The 22,310-nt window shown below is 45.6% G+C and overlaps 2 protein-coding genes across 14 annotated transcripts in view; both read right to left on the bottom strand.

Annotated features, from left to right (window-relative positions):
• Positions 1-4,276, bottom strand: EIF4EBP3 (eukaryotic translation initiation factor 4E binding protein 3). Its single transcript, XM_054038723.1, has 3 exons — positions 4,092-4,276; positions 1,358-1,531; positions 1-352 (listed from the first exon to the last, which is right to left on the bottom strand). The coding sequence occupies exons 1-3, from the start codon at positions 4,204-4,206 to the stop codon at positions 324-326; spliced, it is 318 nt and encodes a 105-aa protein (XP_053894698.1). The 5' UTR covers positions 4,207-4,276; the 3' UTR covers positions 1-323.
• A 3,628-nt stretch (positions 4,277-7,904) lies between these two features.
• Positions 7,905-22,310, bottom strand: part of ANKHD1 (ankyrin repeat and KH domain containing 1) — a 199,674-nt gene continuing 185,268 nt past the window's right edge. For 4 of the 13 annotated variants that reach the window (XM_054038708.1, XM_054038712.1, XM_054038717.1 and 1 more), the window contains 6 exons: positions 20,750-20,938; positions 19,044-19,295; positions 18,484-18,546; positions 16,679-16,854; positions 11,428-11,592; positions 7,905-8,403 (listed from right to left, as the gene is read on the bottom strand). In XM_054038708.1, coding sequence (XP_053894683.1) covers positions 8,344-8,403; positions 11,428-11,592; positions 16,679-16,854; positions 18,484-18,546; positions 19,044-19,295; positions 20,750-20,938 — 905 coding nt within the window. In that variant the 3' untranslated portion in view covers positions 7,905-8,343. The remainder of the gene's footprint in view (positions 8,404-11,427; positions 11,593-16,678; positions 16,855-18,483; positions 18,547-19,043; positions 19,296-20,749; positions 20,939-22,310) is intronic. The other 9 variants (XM_054038713.1, XM_054038719.1, XM_054038716.1 and 6 more) reach the window with 6 other exon arrangements.

Below are 22,310 nucleotides of genomic sequence, written 5' to 3'. Positions count from 1 at the left end.
GAAGGGGGTACAGGTTGTTTATTGCACAGCCTCAGAGTGAGCCCATGGTGTAGCCACTAGACACGCTCAGCGCAGTGAGCCCAGCCAGGCACCACGGGGCTGGGGGGAGAGCAGCCGCTCATGCCAGCCCCCAAACCCTGGTTTCATTTCAGTAAAAAGAACCGAGAACAAATGCAACTGCAGAGAAACAGCGTTAAAACAGCACCAGATCCACAGGCTGCAGCTGCACCAGGGCCTTGCTCACCTCTGGGTCTTCAGCGAGGGAAGGGAGGCAGGAGCCCCAGGAAAGCAGCTCGCCGCCAGCCGGCCGCGTTGCTGGGAGATCAGATATCCATGGCAAACTGATCGTCATCTGGGTAGGGGAAAGAAACGAGGGCTGCGTTAGAAGGACGGCGCGTGGCGAGGGGGCTCTGCAGGGATCACTGTGGGGATAAGATGCTGTTAACCAGAAAAGCACCTACTGCCAGTACCACAGCACGATCAGGCAGATCAGAGCGAAGACCCTTCTCCCCTGGCTGAGTTCCTGGGTCACGGCGCTGCACAGCTGACCTTCGCTGGCCTCTGGATGGGGCCTCCCATTTCCCCTCCCCCCCAGCCTGTTCCAGCTGCGAGCAATGGACGAGTCCCAGGGCCGCCATTGCTGCGGTCTGAATTGACAGTGTGATGGGGCAACTCAAGGGGAGCTGAGCAGAGCCCCAGAGAGAGCAGCAGTGACTCCCTGGGGAAGGAGGGGTGGAGCAGAGACAGCAGCAGGCAAAGGCCCTGCCTGCTAATTTGCAGTTCCCCTCCCATCCACAAGGGGCACTCAATGCAGATGGTCACCCACCCAATTGGAGCAGACTTCCTGAGGGGAGTAAACTACGGGTCCAGCCCTGCCATGCAGCCACAGGAGGCAGCCGTGGCCCTGGAACCAGCACCCACTGAGCTCAGCTGCAGTCCCAAGAGGGAGAGGCTGGTGGCTCCATGTACCCAGGGCCGGTCTCCATCCCCTGGCACGGGGAACAAGCAGAGGACAGCAGGCGAGGGCTTGGCCTCCTCACTGCCCCGCAGACAGGACATGGACCAGCAGCCACCATCCAGCCAGAGGCAGATGGAACCAGACAAGCTCTCCCCATCCCAGTGCTGGAAGTGGGTGCTGCTCTTCCAGGGCGGGAGCTGCATTACCCCCCTGCTCCCTCCACTTCAAGTCCTGCTTCAGGTACCTTGAAACAGGTAGGACAAAGTCACTTGTGATGTACCGGGGGAGCCCCAAAGGGGGCAGCCCTTCTGCTCTGGGCTCTCGGGCCCCAAGGGCTGCAGCAGGAACAAAGGTGACGGGCGGTGTTCTGGGACCAGGGGTTGGGCATGTGCATCTTACCTGGGACCTCTTCCTCAGTCTCATTTTGTTCCTTAAGATCCTCCAGCTTGGACAGCGCCGCGTGCGGGGGAGAGGTGATGCCAGGGATGTGAGGAAGGTAGCAGGGGGGGGTCCTGGCAACGGGCGAGTTCTTACACTCCAGCAGGAATTTACGGTCATAGATTATCCTGGTACCTGTCAAACCCAGCAGGAAAATCAGCCCCCGGCACTCAGGTGCCCTCTTCCAAGAGACCCACCCACCCCTGTCTGCCCCGTAGGGAGCTCAGGAGTCTGACAATCCCTCTCCAAGCCCAGAGCAGGCAAGATCAAGCCCAGGCTTGTGCCAGCATCTCCTGTGTTGCCGAGCCATGTGAAGGGGTAAATAACACTTCCCTGAATGGGGAGGTGCTGCCAGGGATCCCTTCCTCCCAGCTGGCAACACCAGCCTGCAGCTCACCCAGCCATGTGACCCTTCAGCCGCCAACTGCTGACACCCAGCCACTCCCCCCTCCAGTAATCCAGCCTAGCATCAGGTGGCAGGAAGAATGCTCCAGGTAACACAGGCTCTGCAAGGGGGAGGGAACAACAGAGCAGCGACTGGTGGGGCGAGCCCAGAAATCCCTGCACTGCTGAGCACAGGTGGCAGCCTTGGGAGCAGAGCAAACATATCATGTAACCCAGCGCAGGCAGCTCCGAGCAGCTGACCTCGACCTCGGTGCCAGCACCTGCCGCGGCTCCCCACACTCCCTAGATAAGACTTATCGTGAGCCAGCGCCAGCAGGATGGGCTCGCGCAGTTTAACTGAAACGCACCCTGCCTGTGGATAAAGGCATGCAGCCCAGCGGGCCAAGGGCAGCACCAGGCACAAGAAGAAGTGTGGACAGCTTTCTAAAAATAGAGACATGCCGGTGAGGCTAGCCGGGTCGCTTTCACCTCCTGCAAGAGGTCAGAGTCCCGGAGAGCCCCAAGGCAGGCAGTGCAACAGCAGGGCAGAAGTCTGCCTTGCCCCCAGACACCCACACCTGGCAGAGTGCCCCTTGCAATGGGCACAGCCCAGCTCCTACCCACACCCTGCCCAGGCCTTGTCTGAAGATTTTGTACTGCTGCTCATCAAGCTGGTACCTGAGCGTCTCCCATGACAGAGCAGCAACAGCTCTCAGGTACTCAGGAACGTTCCTTAGTAGCTCCACACATAGACAAAGCCTGGGAGAATCAGGAAAGCCTGGAAGCAAGGATGCTCTGGCCTATTTGAGGAGCTGGGCCATGCAGAGCGCAGCAGAGTGCCAAATGCTTTTGATCAGTGATTCTCAACCTATTTACCATTGTGGGCTGCACATGTGGCTCACAATGTGTTATGGGGGATGCATCCAATACTACCTACATGACCCTGAGGAGGTCATATGGGCTGCAGCTGTGTGCTGACTGGGCCACAGGTTACTCTAGATCATCTCTGTCCAAACTCACACTTCCAACTTTGAATTTAAATCCCTCGTGCTGCCTCTACCCCAAGTTTTCCTTAAACTCTCCCCGGGGTCCTAGCTCTATTGGCAGGGCTAATGCAGACAGAACACTAGTGTTTTAACCACTGCATCAGCTAACCCTGCTCAGAGCAGGGCTTGATAACAGCCATCAAGCTGCTGGCAGCCACCCAGGCCCTAAAGCTTCCACTGCTACAACAACAGAGGGAGTAGCAGGAAGAAGTCCCACAGGACATAGCCCTAGCATCTGAGCAGTGCAAGTAACAGACCCTGCTTTGGAAAAGTGTCCACGGTAATACTACAAATGTAACAGCCTAGGAGGCAACAGGGGAACCCTTCTGTTTCTCAGGGCCAGGGGCTCCCGGGGGGCCTGCACAGCTGCAGGGATGTGGCCCAGAGAGTTTTCATAAAGCCTTTGTTTGGTGTTTCTCCTCGCAGGCTCTTGTGCACTCACGTGGCATCGGTGCAGGATTTGCAACTCCCAAGCAGGGAGCAACAGATCAGCCGGCGACCCAGCCCAGCACTTCCACTGCCCTTGTTATTATGACGTGTATTGTGGGAGCTCCACAGCCCCCCTGGGCCTTGGCCGCTCCATGCAGCTGGTCAAGGAATCGGGCAATATTGGATAAAACACCGTGCAGAGCCTGCTGCCTCCTCGGCACCTCTTCCTCCCTAGCATGAACCATGCATGCCGCTCGGGGGAGGGGGGGGGGGGAATCCTTTGGGTACCAGGGGAAAACCGAGATCCCGTCCAGGCGAAGGCGAAACCCGACCAAACCCTCCCGGGGCCTAACCAGCCAAGGGCAGTTCCAGCTCGAAGAGGCTTTTCGGACACGGGGGGCATGTGAATAAGCTTGTGTCGCCCCCATCCGCTCCGGGGGCCCCACTGAGCTCAGCCCCACCTCGGTGCACCCCAGGTGCGGCAGGGCGAATCCCCCCCGTTACAGAACCGGGTCTGAGTCGCTGGACTGCGCGCCCCCCAAACCGGAGGGGCTCGGGGCAGGGGCCGGAGCTCGGGGCCGCCCCACGTGCCCTCCCGCGGGAAGGGGAGGCACCGGACCCTCTGCCCGGGAACCCGGCGGGACACAGGAGGCCGCTCCCCGGGGATCCAGGAAGGCCCAGGCCACCTCCGCGTGGGAGAGCCAGGGTTGCAGCCGCAGCAGGGGGCGCTGGGCAGAGGTTCATACTGGACCGGCTGCAGGCAGAGTCCGGGGGCTGGGGTCGCCCTGAGCCCAGGGGCTGCTCGGGAAGCGGAGCCTGCTGGGGCCCGGCCTTACCCCCTGGGGTGGTGGAGTAGAGGGTCCCGCCAGGGGTGCAGCTGTAGCCGTCCGGGGAGCCCGGGTCTCGACCGCCCGGAATGGGGCAGGAGCTTGTGGTACTCGTAGCAGCCATGGAGCCCGATCGGTATCCGCGGGGTACAGCAACACGTGCAGGCCCGGGGCGGGGCGAGGCGAGACGAGAGGTCCTTCCCTCCCTGAGGCAGGCGGGGCTTGTCCCAGCGTGGGGCGGGGTCGGGTCCGGGCGTGTGTGTCCTTCCCCCTGACAGGCCAGCACAGGGCGGGGCGCTGGGTCTGGCCGGGCTCTGACCCGGGATCCCCGGTGCGTTAGAAAAGAGCCGAACACCGCAAGCTGCACAGGAATCAGCCCAGGAGATGGAACTCAAACCCTAGACTCAAGCGCCAGCCTCTCCTTCTCGTACCTGCTGGGCTCCCCGCAGGGAGTGATAAGGTCCCTCCCTTTCCCGAACCACAGAAACCGGCTTGTGCTTAGTAGACCCTGGAAACAGGGAAACCTATTTGAACACGTTTCTGCAAAGCAGCAGCGGGCATGAGGCTGCCCGCTCCTGGCGGCGTGGGGGCAGGGCACCAAAGAGCCTTGGGGTCAGGACAAGACATATCTGTTACTGCCTACAAACCTCTCTCCAGAGGAATCAAGAAGCTAGGGATCGATGAAACTTAAGGAAATATTTCGACCTAGGCCCTGGATCCCTGTGAGCCCCAGTAAAAAAAAACAAACCTCTCCATGGGGCAGGGCTCCATCCCAGCTCAGCAGGGGAAACGTGTTTGCCACATTCTCCTCCACAAAACCGATTTAAGTTCCTTCCAGGGGCAAATAAAGACGTCCACACACAGCAGAGTCAGTGACAGTTCAACCACCAGGGCCTAGCTGTCTGCTTTGGGAGGAAGACCAAGGATTCAGAAATTGAGAGTTCTCAGGGGAAGTAGGCAGTGGTTCGGGAATAAGACAGCAGTGGCTCCTGGGGACAGCAAAGCTTTGATTGAAGTGGGTCTAGTTTAGGTTTAATCCATCCTGGCCCACCCACAAATATGTCAAATTAATGTGTTGAAATCTTGAAAATCACAAGGGCTTCATTTCTCTTTGCAGTCTAGGGTTTGCAGGGCCCTGTACAAAGTGCCAGCATGCAAACCCTCAGGCAGCCTTGTGCAATCCCCACAGCAGAACGAGGGTGTGCCTAGGAAACTGGCAGCCAAGCAGGCTGGGATGAGCGTTTTTTGAGTTTTGGCAGTTTAGAGTGCTTGTTCCTCCCTACCCGTGTGTTGTGGCAAAAGTTGGGCATCTCAGGCTAGGCACTTCAAGGGCTGCTGTTTTCCCATGGCCAACAGCATTCCAGCACTCCCAGTTCAGAAATAACATTTCAAGCTCCACTGAAGTAAATGGAAGTTTTGTCATTGACATCAATGGAGAGCTGGTATTTCACCCTCAGAATGCAGACATTTCTGACCCATCTTCCTCTTCCTGTGCTCTACAATCAGGGATGGATCTTCCACCTGTAAGAATGGCTGGTCTGTCTCCTGGGTCTGGGGGCAGGCGGTCTTAGGCAAAGAAAAGCAGTAGGCCTCAGTTCTCAATCCCTGTACATTCTACCATGCTGCCCACATGGGTGTTGCTATATTGAACATCAGTATAACTACAGCTAGCCCATAGGCTGCTTTCCTATGGCACTTTTTTGGGGGGGAGCCTCCCCAAGAGCAATCAGATTTCACAACTTGGGTCTTCTTATAGATTCTCCCACTATTAAACATTGTCCCACTGCCTTGAGTTTTTATTTTACAAATAAATAAAAATAGCAAAGTGAGCGTAGCTATTAAATCTGTTCTATATACCACCACATGTTCATAGGACACCAAGTTTTTTGATTTTCTCCATTACTGGTATCTTTTGCATTGTGGGCCTGATGCAGACTTCAAGAGCATTAGAATGACCACAAACTGAGACACCATGAAAGATCTCTACTTCAGGGCAACTCCATGACCATCACATTTTATTGACTTCCACTAGTTGCCAGTCAAAACAACTTGCTTCCCAACGTTTTGTAGGAGATGTTAATAGTCACATTTGCTAAGAATTTGAAAAGTATAGGTAACTCTACAAATCTGAGTTTTGTTTCACACATTCCTCACTGAATAACTCCATAATCCTGTTTTGTAGTTTTTCACACCTTCCCCCGCACGCCCCAGCTTATGCAACATCCAACTTCAAACTGTAAGCTCTTCAGAGCAAAGCTTCTTTACTTGTTTCCGGAAGCATCTAGAGTGCTTTTGGAAGCTCCAATATTCAGGAAGTATTAATGCAACATTAATACAAATTTTTACCCTGTGCAAAAAATTCTGGAACCTGATATAGCATATTTTAGTTGGGTTAATGTGCTCTTGTAAACAGAACATCTGCTCTGCTGTAGAGGGGGTAAATTGTTAGGGTAAGAAATAGCACCTACAATGAAATGTGTTCTTGTGTAGGGACATTTATGTTCCATTCTTAAATATTAGTAGAATACCTCAGTTAAGTTCAAAAGATTACTGAGATCTGATCACTTACTAGTTCTTGGATACTATTTGAGCACTTTATGTTTTCAAAAACATTTAAAAAGTGACTGGGCAGAAATATGCCACCACATAGGAGTGAACTCTTAGGATTCAGTGATGATCTGCCGCCTTCTGGTTGCTGCATCCTCAGGCTTTTCCTGGAAAAACTATTGCTGCATATAGGGAATTGGCAGGATGGGTGGAAAGATGGGGGAAGTCTGTCTATATTGAGACTTTGGCCTTTGAGACTGTAAGAAAGTGGTCCATGACACAGGGTACCCATTTGTGTAGTGTAGTTACTGGCTCGAGAAGTGGATCAGATCTTCACATTATAATTAGTGTCTCATTACTGAGCAAGAGTAAAGTATGATTTTAAGGCTAAAGTGTGACATTTCCAACCAGGGGGAAATGCACCATTTGCATGCAGAGTGAATGTAGGTTTTAATATGGTATTCAAAGGAGCTTGCAAAACCTGTTCTGACTCACAGAAATGTGATGATAAACTCTGATCACATTTAAAGGGACACAAATAATTTAAGATCAAATATTGGCCAATGTTATGATTGGTGGTGAAATATTCTCTAGTTTCCAGATATCTGTTTTTAGAAATCTGCCAGTCACCAAGATATGTAATTAGATCAGTGGCTTTCAACCTGTGGCCGTGGACCCCTGGAGGTCCACAGATTATGTTTAAGGGGTCCGTGAAAGGTGGTTGTTACCACAGAACAGTGGTTTTCAACCTGTGGTCTGCAGATCCCTGGGGGTCCACAGACTATGTCTAAGATGTTTAAAGAGGTCTGCACTTCCATTTTAAGTTGTTTAGGGGTCTGCAAATGACAACCACTGTGTTAGATGAAGAGACCCTTTGGTATGCAGGAGATACTCAAGTGTTCTGTGTTCTCCTACTGTCGTCTTTGGCTATTAGGATGTCACTCTAAAGCATATTCCCAGACCCAGAGCTGTACCAGATTATCAGAGTTGACACACCAGTAAAAAATTCAAACAATTAATACAGGAGAGCCACACTGGCTTGCATGATATTAAAAATGCAAAGATATGAATGTTCACCAACCAGAAAAAGACAAAGCTAAGAGGGAGCAAAAGTATTTTCAAAGTTTTGAGAGGCGGTTTCAAATGACAGTGATCCTCCCCTTACCATCCTGCTTGAGTAGCTGACTGAATCACTAAAGCAGTACACAAAGTAACTGTAGACATCCTGATAGCAAGATGTGGCCCTCCACCAAAATCCACACCACAACCTATAAATACTGTTCGTCTTTTTATTGAATATTCAGGTAAATATTTCACATTAATACAGGCTACATAAAGTGGAGCCACTATACGACATGAAATTTACTCAACTTTTTTCCTTTTAAGTATGTAAACAATTATACATGTATTTACCACCGTAAAAGGTTGAAATCATGTAATCATCTAGTTCTCTGCTGCATACAAGTAGCATTCAGTAGTGTTTAGCCAAAAGCACTAGGTTCATCTGATTTTAAGTTCAAAATGGCTAAACTAACTGGAGAACAGAATCAGTTGAATAGGTAAATCAATTTGTTCTTACACAATGGGCAATCAAATTTTCATTGTACAGCCCAGAGAAAAAAAATTGCTTAGTTAGGCACATTAAAAAAATCCCCAGGGTTCTTCCAAGGTCATAGGTTTCCCAACAAGGCTAAAAAGGATAGACCCTCTTAAATTAGTTGACGTATTTGAGATGCATATTTCCAATGTGAGGTGCCCAGGTGCCAGGCCAAATCTGCAGTGGGGAGAAAAAAATAGTTAAGAAATATAGAATATTAAGAATATGCCCAAGTGCAAAATTCTATAATGGATACAGTTCCAAACTCAGACTTATTGTGGCCCAATTTTTTAAACCTGTGTCTCTAAAGTTAGACTCCAAAATAGGAGTGGTCAGATTTTCAGAGGGGCTATAGCTGTCTTCAGCGATGACCAGGTTTTTTGCATAAGCAGTAACTGGAAACGTAGAACCTGTCAGTGTGTATTTATTCATCTTGTTCATAGCAAGGTGCAGAGCACTGCTGAGAATCAGGCCACTTATTTATGAGGTAGACAAGGCTTTCTTCGGACAACTAACTAAAGTTTACAGATCACAGGCCCTGGTACTAATGGGGGACTTAAATCAGCCTGACATCTGCAGGGAGAGCAATACAGCAATGCACAGACAATCCAGGATGTTTTTGGAGAGTGTTGGGGACTACTTTCTGGTACAAGTGCTGGAGGAACTGACTAGGGGCCGTGCTCTTCTTGATCTACTGCTTACAAACAGGAAAGGATTGGTAGGGGAAGAAGTAGTGGGTGGCAACCTAGGCAGCAGGGACCATGAGATGGTTGAGGTCAGGATCTTCAAAAAAGGAAGAAAGGAGTAGCAGCAAAATACAGACCCTGGACTTCAGAAAAGCAGACTTTGATTCCCTTAGGGAACTGATGGGCAGGATCCCCTGGGAAGCTAATATGAGGGGACAAGGAGCCCAGGAGAGCTGGCTGTATTTTAAAGAAGCCTTATGGAGGGTGCAGGAACAAACCATCCCCAAGTGCAGAAAGAATAGCAAACATGGCAGTTGACTAGCTTGGCTTAACAGTGAAATCTTCGGTGAGCTTAAACTCAAAAAGGAAGCTTACAAGAAGTGGAAATTTGGACAGCTGTCTAAGGAGGAGTATAAAAATATTGCTAGAGCATGCAGGGGTGTAATCAGGAAGGCCAAGGCACAACTGGAGTTGCAGCTAGCAGGGATGTGAAGGATAACAAGAAGGGTTTCTACAGGTATGTTAGCAACAAGAAGGTGGTCAGGGAAAGTGTGGACCCTTACTGAATGGGGGAGGCAACATAGTGACAGAGGACGTGGAAAAAGCTGAAGTACTCAATGCTTTTTTTTGCCTCAGTCTTCACAGAGAAAGTCAGCTCCCAGACTGCTGCACTGGGCAGCACAGTATGGGGAGAAGGTGAGCAACCCTCAGTGGTGAAAGAACAGGTTAAGGACTATTTAGAAAAGCTGGACGTGCACCAGTCCATGGGTCCGGATCTAATGCATCCAAGGGTACTGAGGGAGTTGGCTGATGTGATTGCAGAGCCATTGGCCATTATCTTTGAAAATTCGTGGCAATCGGGGGAGGTCCTGGACGATTGGAAAAAAGGCAAATACAGTGCCCGTATTTTAAAAAGGGAAGAAAGAGAACCCGGGGAACTACAGACTGGTCAGCCTCACTTCAGTCCCCAGCAAAATCATGGAGAAGGTCCTCAAGGAATCCATTTTGAAGCACTTGGCGGAGAGGAAGGTGATCAGGAACAGCCAACATGGATTCACCCAGGGCAAGTCATGCCTGACCAACCTGATTGCCTTTTATGATGAGATAACTGGTTCTGTGGATATGGGGAAAGCGGTGGATGTGATATATCTTGTCTTTAGCAAAGCTTTTGATATGGTTTCCCACAGTATTCTTGCCAGCAAGTTAAAAAAGTATGGATTTGATGGATGGACTATAAGGTGGATAGAAAGCTGGCTAGATTGTCAGGCTCAATGGGTAGTGATCAATAGCTCGCCGTCTAGTTGGCAGCCGGTATCAGGTGGAGTGCCCCAGCGGTTGGTCCTGGGGCTGGTTTTGTTCAACATCTTTATTAATGATCTGGATGATGGATTGCACCCTCAGCAAGTTCGCAGATGACACTAAGCTGGGGGGAGAGGTAGATACACTGGAGGGTAGGGATATGGTCCAGAGTGACCTTGACAAATTGGAGGATTGGGCCAAAAGAAATCTGATGCGGTTCAACAAGGACAAGTGCAGAGTCCTGCACGTAGGAAGGAAGAATCCCATGCACCGCTACAGGCTGGGGACTGACTGGCTGAGCAGTAGTTCTGCAGAAAAAGACCTGGGGATTCAGTGGTCGAGAAGCTGGATAGGAGTCAGCAGTGTGCCCTCGTTGCCAAGAAGGCCAATGGCATATTAGGCTGTATTAGTAGGAGCATTGCCAGCAGATCGAGGGAAGTCATTATTCCTCTATATTCAACACTGGTGAGGCCACACCTGGAATATTGCGTCCAGTTTTGGTCCCCTCAATACTGAAGGAATGTGGACAAACTGGAAAGAGTCCAGCGTAGGGCAACAAAAATGATTAGGGGGCTGGGGCACATGACTTACGAGGAGAGGCTGGGGGAACTGGGGTTATTTAGTCTGCATAAGAGAAGAGTGAGGGAGGATTTGATAGCAGCCTTCAACTACCTGAAGGGGGGTTCCAAAGAGAATGGAACTCAGCTGTTTTCAGTGGTGACAGATGACAGAACAAGAAGCAATGGTCTCAAGCTGCAGTGGGGGAGGTCTAGGTTGGATATTAGGAAACATTATTTCACTAGGAAGGTAGTGAAACACTGGAATGGGTTACCTAAGGAGGTGGTGGAATTTAAGGCCCACATTGACAAAGCCTTGACTGGGATGATTTAGTTGGTGTTGGTCCTGCTTTGAGCAGGCGATTGGACTAGATGATCTTCTGAGGTCTCTTCCAACCCTAATATTCTATGATTCAATGACCCTAACTTCATGTACTCAGGTTTGGAAGTTTTGGCCTGTAAACTGATCTTTAAAGCCCAGTGCCGATATATCGGAAAGACATTCTCAAAAAAAAAAAATTATGTAAACAGGCTCTCAGAATTTAAATACATGACAGCTGATAAAATCTTTTTTTCCTCTACTAAGCACAAAAATATCAATTGAGAAACCTGATAGAACGTATCATTTTAAACTATGAGAAAGATACAAACGAATTTACCTGCTGAGCATCAGTACATTCTGTTGAATTTTGGACAACCTTTATCATAGGATTCCAAGCTGGATCTGGAGTATGAAGTCCATTAAAGAGAGGCCCTCCTGGGCCGTCAGCTAGCTGAGGATGAGAAGGTATTAGAGCGCCTCCATACATGGAAATCGGTAGACCCTAAAATAGCAGAAAGGACAATCACTGACAGTGTAGTGGTTACAGACAACAACCCTAGTACATCACATACGGAGTAGCATCTGTCATCTCAAAGAATCCCAGAGCGTTTTACAGAACTTATCGGCAGAGATCACTTCATCCATCACTGAAATAAGAAAGAGGGGCCACTGTGCATCACCAGTGCTACTAAGCAGTGTTGTGAGGAGAGATGAGAATACCATACCCAATTCCAGGGACAATTCAGAGTAAAGCAGAAGGCAATTGATTTTATTAGCGTTGGAATTTTGCAAGGCTCCCCATTCCAATGTACTGCACAGTATGAATAAAAATGCATTACCCAAAATGTTCAAACTTCATTCAAATACTTATGCAACATTAAAGTTGCTCTTACAATCATCTTGGCATTCTGTGAGAAAAATGGGAACATGTGGTGGTCTAAGCATCAAGTTTGGAATGCTCAGACTCCTTGGAACCAGAGGTTCAAATCCCAGCAGAACTAATTCAGCCCTTCATCTTCCTGAGATACCCATATTAAGTACCATCATAGTCTGAATGTGGTTCTTTTAAGATGAGTCTGCAAAGCCAGACATTGTGTCTGTCTGTTCTACATGGATTTCATGTCACAATGTACTTGGGAAGTGCTCTCCTCTCCCATCAATATACCACTTATCTTAACTGAGCTGCAGTGATGCTGTGTGTATAGTTTGAAAGCATAGTGGTATCCCTGAAGATGGAAGGTACTATACAATATTTTAATGGCCAACTGGAATAATGACCTTTGAGTTCATAAAAGGCGTAGTAGCTTTCTTTATAGAGCCTTACTTCCGTGGCTTCCAACATGTGACACAGACAGTTTTCATAAACATCTCCCTACACAGGACAGAAGGGAATACAGAGCTCTTTTGATACCTCCCTCCCTCAAATTTCTGTCATCTCATTACATACGATATGAAAAATCTTCGTCTTGCATTAAAATGACCATATCTCACGAAAAATAAAGACTGCAACAAAGTACTTTCTCCAGATGTAACTGTAGCAATGTTCTGAGAAGACTCCAGACTATGCACACGATCCTAGATATTCCTCAAATTCTTAAACTGAATTATGTCAGGACTGTATTCTGTTTTTACCTTGTGCTAGTTTCTGATGTTAATGCCTTCTTTATGTACACAATTCAATATTCTCCTAACCTCCTGCCACATGTTCTGAAGAAAATTACATGATATTCACATGCCTAATTTACATCTGTAACTCGTGCCAGAAGCATTAAATATTAACCAGCCTGAAGAAGCGACCTAGTTCCATGTAGGAAGGAAGGAATCTAACACAGCAGGGGAGAATGGAAAAGTGGAGGGTGTCACCAAGCAAGTCCATGTATAAGGCCTGGGATATTAGCAACTAGAAATAATTTTTAGTTTCAGTTATAATGTGCCCTCAGTTTGACTAGTGTGTCTCACATGCCCAAGAGTGTTGGGCATGTGAGACACGAAGGAGGGCTGCATGAATCCTCGTATCTGCTAGAGCAGAGGTCCTCAAACAGTGGTCCACGAGTTCCATTCAGGTGGTCCGTGGATAGTTCCCTCTAAGGTGCGCGCCTGGACAGCTGCCCATGAGAGAATGAAGGGCCACCGGGGACTGCTGCGGCGGGGGAGAGGCCCCTCTCCTTCCCAGCCCCAGCTTGGGGGTTGCTGCGGCGAGGGAGACCCCCCTCTCCTGCCCAGCCCCAGCTTGGGGGCTGCTGCAGCAGGGGAGAGAGGGCACATCTATTGCATTAGAAAGGTAAGACTACCGATATTAAAATATGAGTTGTGTGCTGTTATTTGTAGAACAAAAAAAACATTAATTACACTGCTCTACAGCCAAAATGCTTCTGAAATAAATGTAGTCAAACTTTATTAATTCTGGGTCACTGAGAACGAAAATGATGCTTAAAATTGTTGATTGACTCTAGTTTTCAAGGTATGCTATTGGGTCAGTATATACGACCCTTGACTTGGGAATGGCGGAGGATAAGTGAGTTATAAAGGGAAGGGATCTCAATTTAAACCAGAAATGACTAAAATACATCTTTGACTGGATCTATGAATAAATCTATGACTGGGTTTGGACAGTACTTGCTTTTTAGGCAAAACAATGAATGATGCAATCAGAAGCTGGTATTGCATCATACATGATATGAATTGCATCATGTTATTCCTGGAAGTCATGGATGATGCAATCATAACGAAGCTTACATCACGCTGCTGAACAAATTGCCCTATATCAGCTCTAGAAATCATACAGTGTCGTGCTCTCTTATTTGTCAGTATTTGTTTTTGCAAAGGGACACATTTCTGTTTAGCCAAAGTGAGCAGAGATGCCTCGTACTTGTGTGAACAGTGCAGATAACTTCTGCTATGTTTGTGGTGAAGTGACTTTTGCATCACAAAAGCGCATTATAACCACTATGGTTAAGAAAGCCTATCACCTTTATTTTGGCTGCAAAATTGGAGATCAGGACAAGAGGTGGGCCCCACACATATGCTGCAACACTTGTGCAACAAATCTTCGCCAGTGGTTGAACAGGAAAAGGAAATCTATGCCTTTTGCAGTGCCAATGATTTGGAGAGAGCCAACAGATCATACCAGCAATTGTTACTTCTGCATGGTGCCTCCAGTTGGGAAAGGTGTGTCAAAGAAGAAAAAGTGGACTGTGCATTATCCAAAGATTCCATCTGCTATACGCTCAGTACCCCACGGAGAAGGACTGCCGGTTCCTGATGCACCAGAATCATTCTCACTTGAGTCAGACGAGGAAGAGGAAGAGGATGAAACTTCTGGTCCTGAACCATCAATGTGACAGGACCCACATTTTCTCCCATCCTCCTCCTCTGAACCACACCTCATAACACAAGGTGAACTGAATGACCTTGTCAGGGATTTGGAACTACCCAAGAGTAAGGCAGAGCTGTTGGGCTCCAGACTACAGCAATGGAATCTCCTGGTAGGTGATGTTAGGGTTTCCATGTTCCGTGACCGTCAAAAGGATCTTGTCCCATTCTTCTTCATGGAAGGTGATCTTGTAGCCTGCAACAACATCGATGGTGTGATGGCAGCCCTCAACATCGTTCACGATCCAGATGAGTGGAGACTGTTCATTGATTCATCGAAGACTAGTCTTAAAGCTGTTTTACTGCATAATGGCAATGTTTTGCCATCAATTCCAGTTGGTCATGCAGTCCATATGAAGGAAACCTATGACAACATGAAACAACTTTTGAGGTGCATAAACTATGACCAACATCAGTGGCAGCTTTGTGGCGATTTGAAGGTTGTTGCTCTCTTGCTTGGTCTGCAGACTGGATACACAAAGTACTGCTGTTTTCTCTGCGAATGGGATAGTCGTGCAAGAGATTCCCACTACATCAAGAAAGACTGGCCACTCCGACAGTCATTGGAGCCTGGGAGGAAAAGTGTTCAGCATCCACCACTTGTTGAATCAATGAAGATTTTGTTACCACCCTTACACATCAAGCTGGGTCTGATGAAGAACTTTGTCAAGGCCATTGACAAAACGCAAGCAGCTTTCAAGTACCTCCGTGGAAAATTTCCAAGGTTAAGTGAAGCTAAGATAAAGGAAGGTGTCTTTGTTGGTCCTCAGATTCATGAACTTCTTCGAGATGATGCATTTGACCATGCACTGCGTGGCAAGGAAAAGACGGCATGGAAAGCCTTCCAGTTAGTGGCAATAAATTTTCTCGGAAACAACAAGGCAGACAACTACAGGTTGTTGGTGGAAAACCTCCTCAAGGCATACAAAAGCCTTGGTTGCAACATGTCACTAAAGATACATTTTTTGCACTCTCATCTAGATTTTTTTCCACTGAACTGCAAAGCAGTGAGCGACGAGCACAGCGAGCGATTTCACCAGAACATTGCAACAATGGAGAAATGCTATCAGGGCAAATGAAGCCCATCAATGCTTGCAGACTATTGCTGGACAGTGACAAGAGATGCTCCATTTAATGAATACAAGAGACAAGCCAAGAAGCGCCGAGTAGACACTGAATAGGACTGAACTATGTACATAATAGTTTTTTGCCTTTTGTTTCATAATACATTTTATTTATATAACCCTTTTGCTGATTTTTAAAGTGTTACATAAACAGGACAGGTGAAATATTATCGTGTAAAGCAACCATAAACACATGAAAAGACCTAGGTTTACAATTTATGATTAAAATGCTATCTACACAATATACATAGACATAAAATGTAAAAACTTAAATATCTTAGAAACAGTAGCCAATCAGTTGTTTTAATTGTCATATTTGAATTCAGCACATCAAAATACATAATACATATTTTATCTCTGAAGCAGACGACTTCTCAAAAATTGTAGACCAGTGTTATTATTAAGGTTTTTTAAATATAGTGCTTTTATCCAAAGTGCTTTAGAATAGTTAGCATATGGTACAAACATTTGGAAAGATCATTAAGTGGTCCACCAAGATCCCCAGCAATTTTCAAGTGGTCCATAAACATAAAAGTTTGAGAACCACTGTGCTAGAGCAAGGGTGTCCAACCTATGGCCCGTGGGCCATACACGGCCCACCAGAGCATTTCATAAAGCCTGCAGCCTGCTTTAACACAATATACTAATGGCCAATTTATTAGAATTTTGTCATCATGTTTAGATCACTTTAGTTTACACAAGGGTGTAAACAGACAATGCTGTACATAGAAACAACCTATCTAAATACATACAAAACAAGCTGAACTTAAAATATAAATCAATACAGGTTACTTTACATCTTATTAAAATATGTACAATCTGTTTGGCCCACACAAGGTTGTGCTTATGTGTATGTGGCCCTCCTGTGTAATAAGAATGGGAACTACTGCGCTATAGAACATTCAGAGTTAAACAAATCTGAATGGACCAATGGCCTTGGCAAAGTTGCCCCACCTTGTTCCCGAGAAAGGGCTTTTAATGAAGTCTCTCTGGACAGCTCATTTCTGGAAATGCACTGTCAGACAAGTCATCTGCAGCCAGGCAAAACAACCCAACTGCTTATAACAAATTCAACTTTCAAATATAACTTACTTTAGAAAAATCCACAAAGCTATTTGGCATAGGTTGGTGGAAAATGTTTGAGGGAGCCACGATTCCAGAATCATCTCTCTCCATTGGCTGATGCTGGGAAAATGTGCCTGGGTCTGATAATTGTTGATGCATTGGATGATTCCCCATTATAGGCTGAGACCAACCTGACAAGCCTTCTGGAAAGGAAGAGATTAAAAGTGGATGGTTATAATCAATCGAGAACACTCTGGAATAAATCCATCAGCTGCACAGACCATCTCCACACATGTTAAGGATCTCAGAAATAAGCACAACAATGCTGCAAAAACAAACTGGGGCATTGCTCTGAACAAATCACTTTTCAGACCTCCCCAAAACTCACTTGTATTCTACCTTCAGACCCCAATGACCTGTTATTAACAAAATATGCACACACGTCTCCTATCCTCAGCTTCATGGCTCTGCCTACATGGCCCTCTCACAAAGGCTGTAGAAAGTACTGCCCATGTGAGGCCCCACTGCATGCAGACATTTTCTTCCCTTCCCATCACCCACTGAGTTAGGCACTTTAGCACATTCCATATCCATGGTAATGTAAGGTGAGAGGCTCCACAGAGTCACGCTTAGGGCAGGAGCTGGTAGGAGGTGAAAGGCAGAGAACTTTCTGAAGACTGAAGTGGGAGAAGATGGTGAAATCTGGAGACATGGGACTGGGCCTGATATCAATTTTCTTTCATTCTCCTATATTCCTGTACCAAATACCAAACGAATATTTCAGATGTCCCAAACACTGGGCTAAACTTTAATAGAACTGTGATCTATGAATACTGCCAATTTGTATGACAAGTTTATAACTTTAGTCTGAAAAACAGCCATGAGGAGACCCCAAGGTTAATGGGATAATGTCAGACCAAATTTGGACCAAAATTTAAGCCTCATTTAAAAAAATCCTAGCTTTACAAAATTTAAGACCATTAAAATTGTCATTTTATTTTGCTACATATACAATCCTTAAAATTCCTAATGAAAACAATCTGCAGCTCAAACAGTGTGCTTTGTGATTATCCGTAAGAACTTGAAAATGGAACTACCAAAAACTGAATATAAACCTTCAGCTATTTAGAAGTCTCTCTCTTTTTTTTTTTTTTTTTTTTTTTTTTTTTTTAAAGTAATTGCTGTTTTTGGAACAGAACTTATTTCATATTATTCAAGAGGAGTTATGGAGGAGAAAAGTGTAAAAATTAAGGACCAACAGCACTCAATCTGAATGCCCCAGTTTTTATTTGCTTGTCATAACTATAACCTCATTTTTAAAAATAGTTTGAGTGACAAGCTACTAATTAATGAAATGCAACCACAGCTTTCAGACCGAGTTTTAAATTTGGAGACCAAATTTTGAGGAAAAGGTAAAGTAATTTTAGAATGAGAACAAATAATGCATTTCTGTTCAACAGATTTAACAGTATAGAAGATTTCAATCACTCTTTCAGAGATTATCTATTTACTGTGTACCTTTGCAGGATCTAAATCAGGTGAAAAATTCTATATTATGAGAGAAAATTGCAATGGTTCTAGCAAAACAGATTTGGCCTGAAGAAAATCAGAGTCAGTCATTACCCAATGAGGGACATTTTGGCAAAGCCCACCCTATTTCGATCAAGAAATTCTTTAGAATCTTATGGGTGGATTACAGATTATTTCAGGATCAATCATGAAAAACTTGGTCTGTCAGCTACAACATCAGAGGTATTTATCTATTAAAATCCTGCAGAGTAGCTGAATAAATTAACAGAAAAGCAATCATGAAACAAAACCTAAAGAAATACCTCTGTTCTTCCGAGACTTGATCCCATCCCAGGTGGGATATTGAGGCTGTATTAACAGCCCATCTGTAAAGAAGAGTACGTTTCTGGATTTGTACCCACATAAAGTGTTGCAAAACAATCACTTCTTTTGCCCTACCCTTCCTTTCTAATTGTGGTCCTTATAGGTCAGTTCCTCAGTGAATGAAGAAGAACTTAAAAGACTTCCCCAATACATTCCCTTAAAGGATCAGAATATGCACGTTTCTGAACTCTTCTCTCTCTATCCCTGCCAGCTCTCCGTTTGTGACATCCCCTTGATATTCTTTTAGTTTCTGCCTTTAAAGTAATCTTACGTGCAGTTGATAAAGTATATTTTGCTCTCTGGTTTCGAAGGGAAGATTTTTACATATGACTACCATGTATTACTCTATTATTTCAAATTTGATCCTTGAAAAGCATAAGTTTGGCATTTTGTTTTCCCCCCCGATTAGTTCTCAGAATGTAGTAGTGTTCACCCTAAAATCTGAGGTTTGATTTTTTTAAAACAGAAAGCTTTCATACACAATAAGTGACTGACTTACCTGATACACTGTTAACTCCAAATGACCAGATACCACTATGTCCAACAGGAGCCGTAAAGTTAGTTCCTAAGGGAGTAGGAGTGACAGAACCTCCCTGCCGAATTCTAGCAAGCCTTTCCGTCCCAATAGGAGGTGGTACCTTTCGATCTTGACTTGTGCTACCTGCTTTTGGCTGGCCCAAGCTGGAAGGTGCAGAAGAAGCTGAAAGGGGTGAAGATGATCCCGATGAAACTGATGGAATAGGAGATTCACCTGGTGACAAAATATTTCTCTTGCTTTATTATACATGGAACACTTAAGTGATGTTAAATACCACAATTTTCCCTCTAAACTGCCAATCCGTATTCTGTAATGCAGATTATGAAAGTGTAAAAGTTTACTGATTTATAATATTTTGGGGCTAGTGAGAAAACTGAGTTATTTTGGCAGAATAGTCATTCCACTGATTGCTGTTTGGCCCACTGGAAAGGTTCTTCACCAGTGATTTTGTATCTTAAATTAATTGGATAAATGGTTCCAACCACAGGGTAATCTGACATTTTCTAGATCTTCTTGTAAATATTTTAGATTTACTAGACAAGGACAAGAAAACTGGAAGACTGTATGAAGAGATCTGCAAATCTTGGCCTAAATTTTCCAGGCACTCAACTGGCCTTGTTTTCAGAGGTGCTGAGCATTCCCAACTCCCAGTGAGATATAGGCTCAGGGTGCGATTTTCCAAAAACGCTCAAATGACTTGGAAGTGTAAGTTCCATTGACTTTCAGTGGGACTTCTCACAGGTGTTTCTGAAAACCCCACCCTTTGTTTTGGCACCCAAATTTATTTTGGCTTTTGTACTCGGAGTTGTCATCACTAAGATTCTGAATTGCAAAGATCCAAACTTCTCATGTGGCCACTCTCTCTCTCAGATTTGTTCCATAAAAGTCCTCACTGTCATTTCAGACAATTAAAAAATTTCAGTGAATTTTAAGATATATAAAATATTAATTGTAGAAGTCTCATTTTTAAAACCTTTAAAATAAAGCATAATTCAATCTGAGAAAGTCACACCAATTTCATCTGAAGCAGTTTTACACTATAAGAAAGCTCCCCGCGTTGTGATCATACAAAAAATTAAGCTTCTCTTCACAGAGTTTAAGGGTAAATCTACATTGCAAAATCAAACAAAAACACACACACAAAACCGTGCAGCAGTGAGCCTCAGAGCCTCTGTCAACTGAATTGGGCTCGGGTTACGGGGCTAAAAATCGCAGCGTAGACATTCTTGCTCAGGCTGGAGCCTGGCCTCTTAACCCCACTCTCCCCTTGCTGCTTTTCAGAGACAAGATCCAGCCTGAGCCAGAATGTTTATATTGTTACTTTCAGCCCCATGGTACAAGCTGGAGTCAGTTCACCTGGGCTCTGAAACTTGCTACTGCAGGTCTTTTTTTTTTTTTTTTTTTTTTGCAGTGTAGACATACCCCTAAGCCTCCTGAAGCTGTCACGCGATAGGTAATACTAATGGAACCTCTGGCATTTCACATAAGCTATCCATAAAATTTTTTGTGATGCCATTTCACACATTTCCCACCTTTACTGAGGCTAAAAGCAATTACCAATAATAGTTTCTAAAGCCACTGGTTGCTTTCCCCTCAAAGTTGCAAATCAACTAGTAGCTAAAGACAATAACTAAAACACTGAAAATGTATAGATAGTTAAGACAGACCCATGAAATTCCTACATGAATTTGTAGCGCTCGTCCAAGGATGTGGTGAAAAATGCTGTCTGTTAAAGCTGGGAGTCCCAACAGGTGCTGGCCCTTGAAGATAAACCCGTTGTATGTTTGCTGAAAAACCTGTCAGAGGAGCTGAAGAGGCAGCTGAAGAGCCGTTGGATGGATCTAGAGAGGGTAAGCCTGAAATAAATGTAAAACTTATGAAATATACCTATTTGGAAAAATAATTCACAACACCATGAAGATTCACTGCTCCAAATACATTTTAAACTTAGTGTCCAGTCACCCTTTTCCTGGGTATTTACAGGAATTGTTTTTTCCTGGATTTTTTTTTGCAGGTTACAGGCTAAGGGAGAATTACATACGGGTATATGTTTTTCCATCTTGCTCTTTGTCAGCCTACAGCTGTTATCACACAAAGCTCTACCTCAGGGTACTCTATTTTTTTTGTCAAGGACCAAATTTCTTAGTCAAGGTATAGCCAACGTCCAGACTCCAGAGCGAAAAAAAAGACAAATAAAAAGATTTGGGGTCTGTTCAAAAGTGTCTGGTGGTCCAGATTTGGCCCGGCTATTGACTATCCCTGCTCTACCGTCACCTACCATGAGATATGAAGGCAAACCCAAGACAGGCTTACCACAGAAGTAAACCCCAACTTACTCCTCAGTCTAGAATTCTCCAGAGCTAACCAAGAATTACAATTTAAGTTAAAAACAATAAAAATATTTGATGTGAGACAGACAGAAAATGATCCATTAGTACCAGGGCAGTAATTATTAATATATTTCTTGCCCATCCTACAGCTGGGTCCATAAGTAGAGCACACACAGTATTCCGTGCTCCAAAAAGTGGTGTTAGACTGATATTTGCGTAGTGTGATGGTTGGAAGCAGTTTCTCAGCACAAGGCTGCATTCCAAATAGGAGCAAAACTGAGTCTCCTTTAAAACAACGGGCATGGGGAGTTGAATTTTCTTATCAAGCCAAGGCCTCGCCACCAAAATACCTTAAAGACCTTTATCATAGCTTGGTAATAAACAAATATGATAATAAATACAGGGAATCAGAGAGATTGTTTTTTTGTTGTTGGTTTCTGGAGCCTGTGGGAATCACAGCTGCCATTAGAGAAGGGGGCTGACACAACTGTTGAGGGGCTCAAGGTAATAACCACAACTAGGACGAACTAAGGCCCTTTATGGAAGGACAGGGACAAAAATACCTAGTTATGGTAGTCAGAAAGGGGGTGGTGGTTGTTGTATAGGAGGGGTCATGCACTACATTTTCTTTCTTGTCCCTCTGACTTACCAGCCTCTTGGAAACATTCCTGGTTACCCTATTTCACCCTAGTTGGAACAGAAAAAAAATCCAACCAACCCAGAATTTCTGGTGTGTTGCTTTCAAAATGTTAGGTCCTGCTGCTGAATTTCTGCTTCTAGCATCAAGGCTTGCCTGCCATGCTTCACCTAAGCCTGGAGAACCAAGTAGCCAGGGACTACTGGCTTGGGAGATTCTGCAAATCCAGCTCCTGCTGCTGAAGCACTGCAAACAAACAGA

Source organism: Malaclemys terrapin, chromosome 8 (assembly GCF_027887155.1).
Source record: "Malaclemys terrapin pileata isolate rMalTer1 chromosome 8, rMalTer1.hap1, whole genome shotgun sequence".
Taxonomy (NCBI): Eukaryota; Metazoa; Chordata; order Testudines; family Emydidae; genus Malaclemys; species Malaclemys terrapin.
Note: the sequence above shows the minus strand (reverse complement) of the source record. Positions and strands in the feature narration are given on the sequence as shown.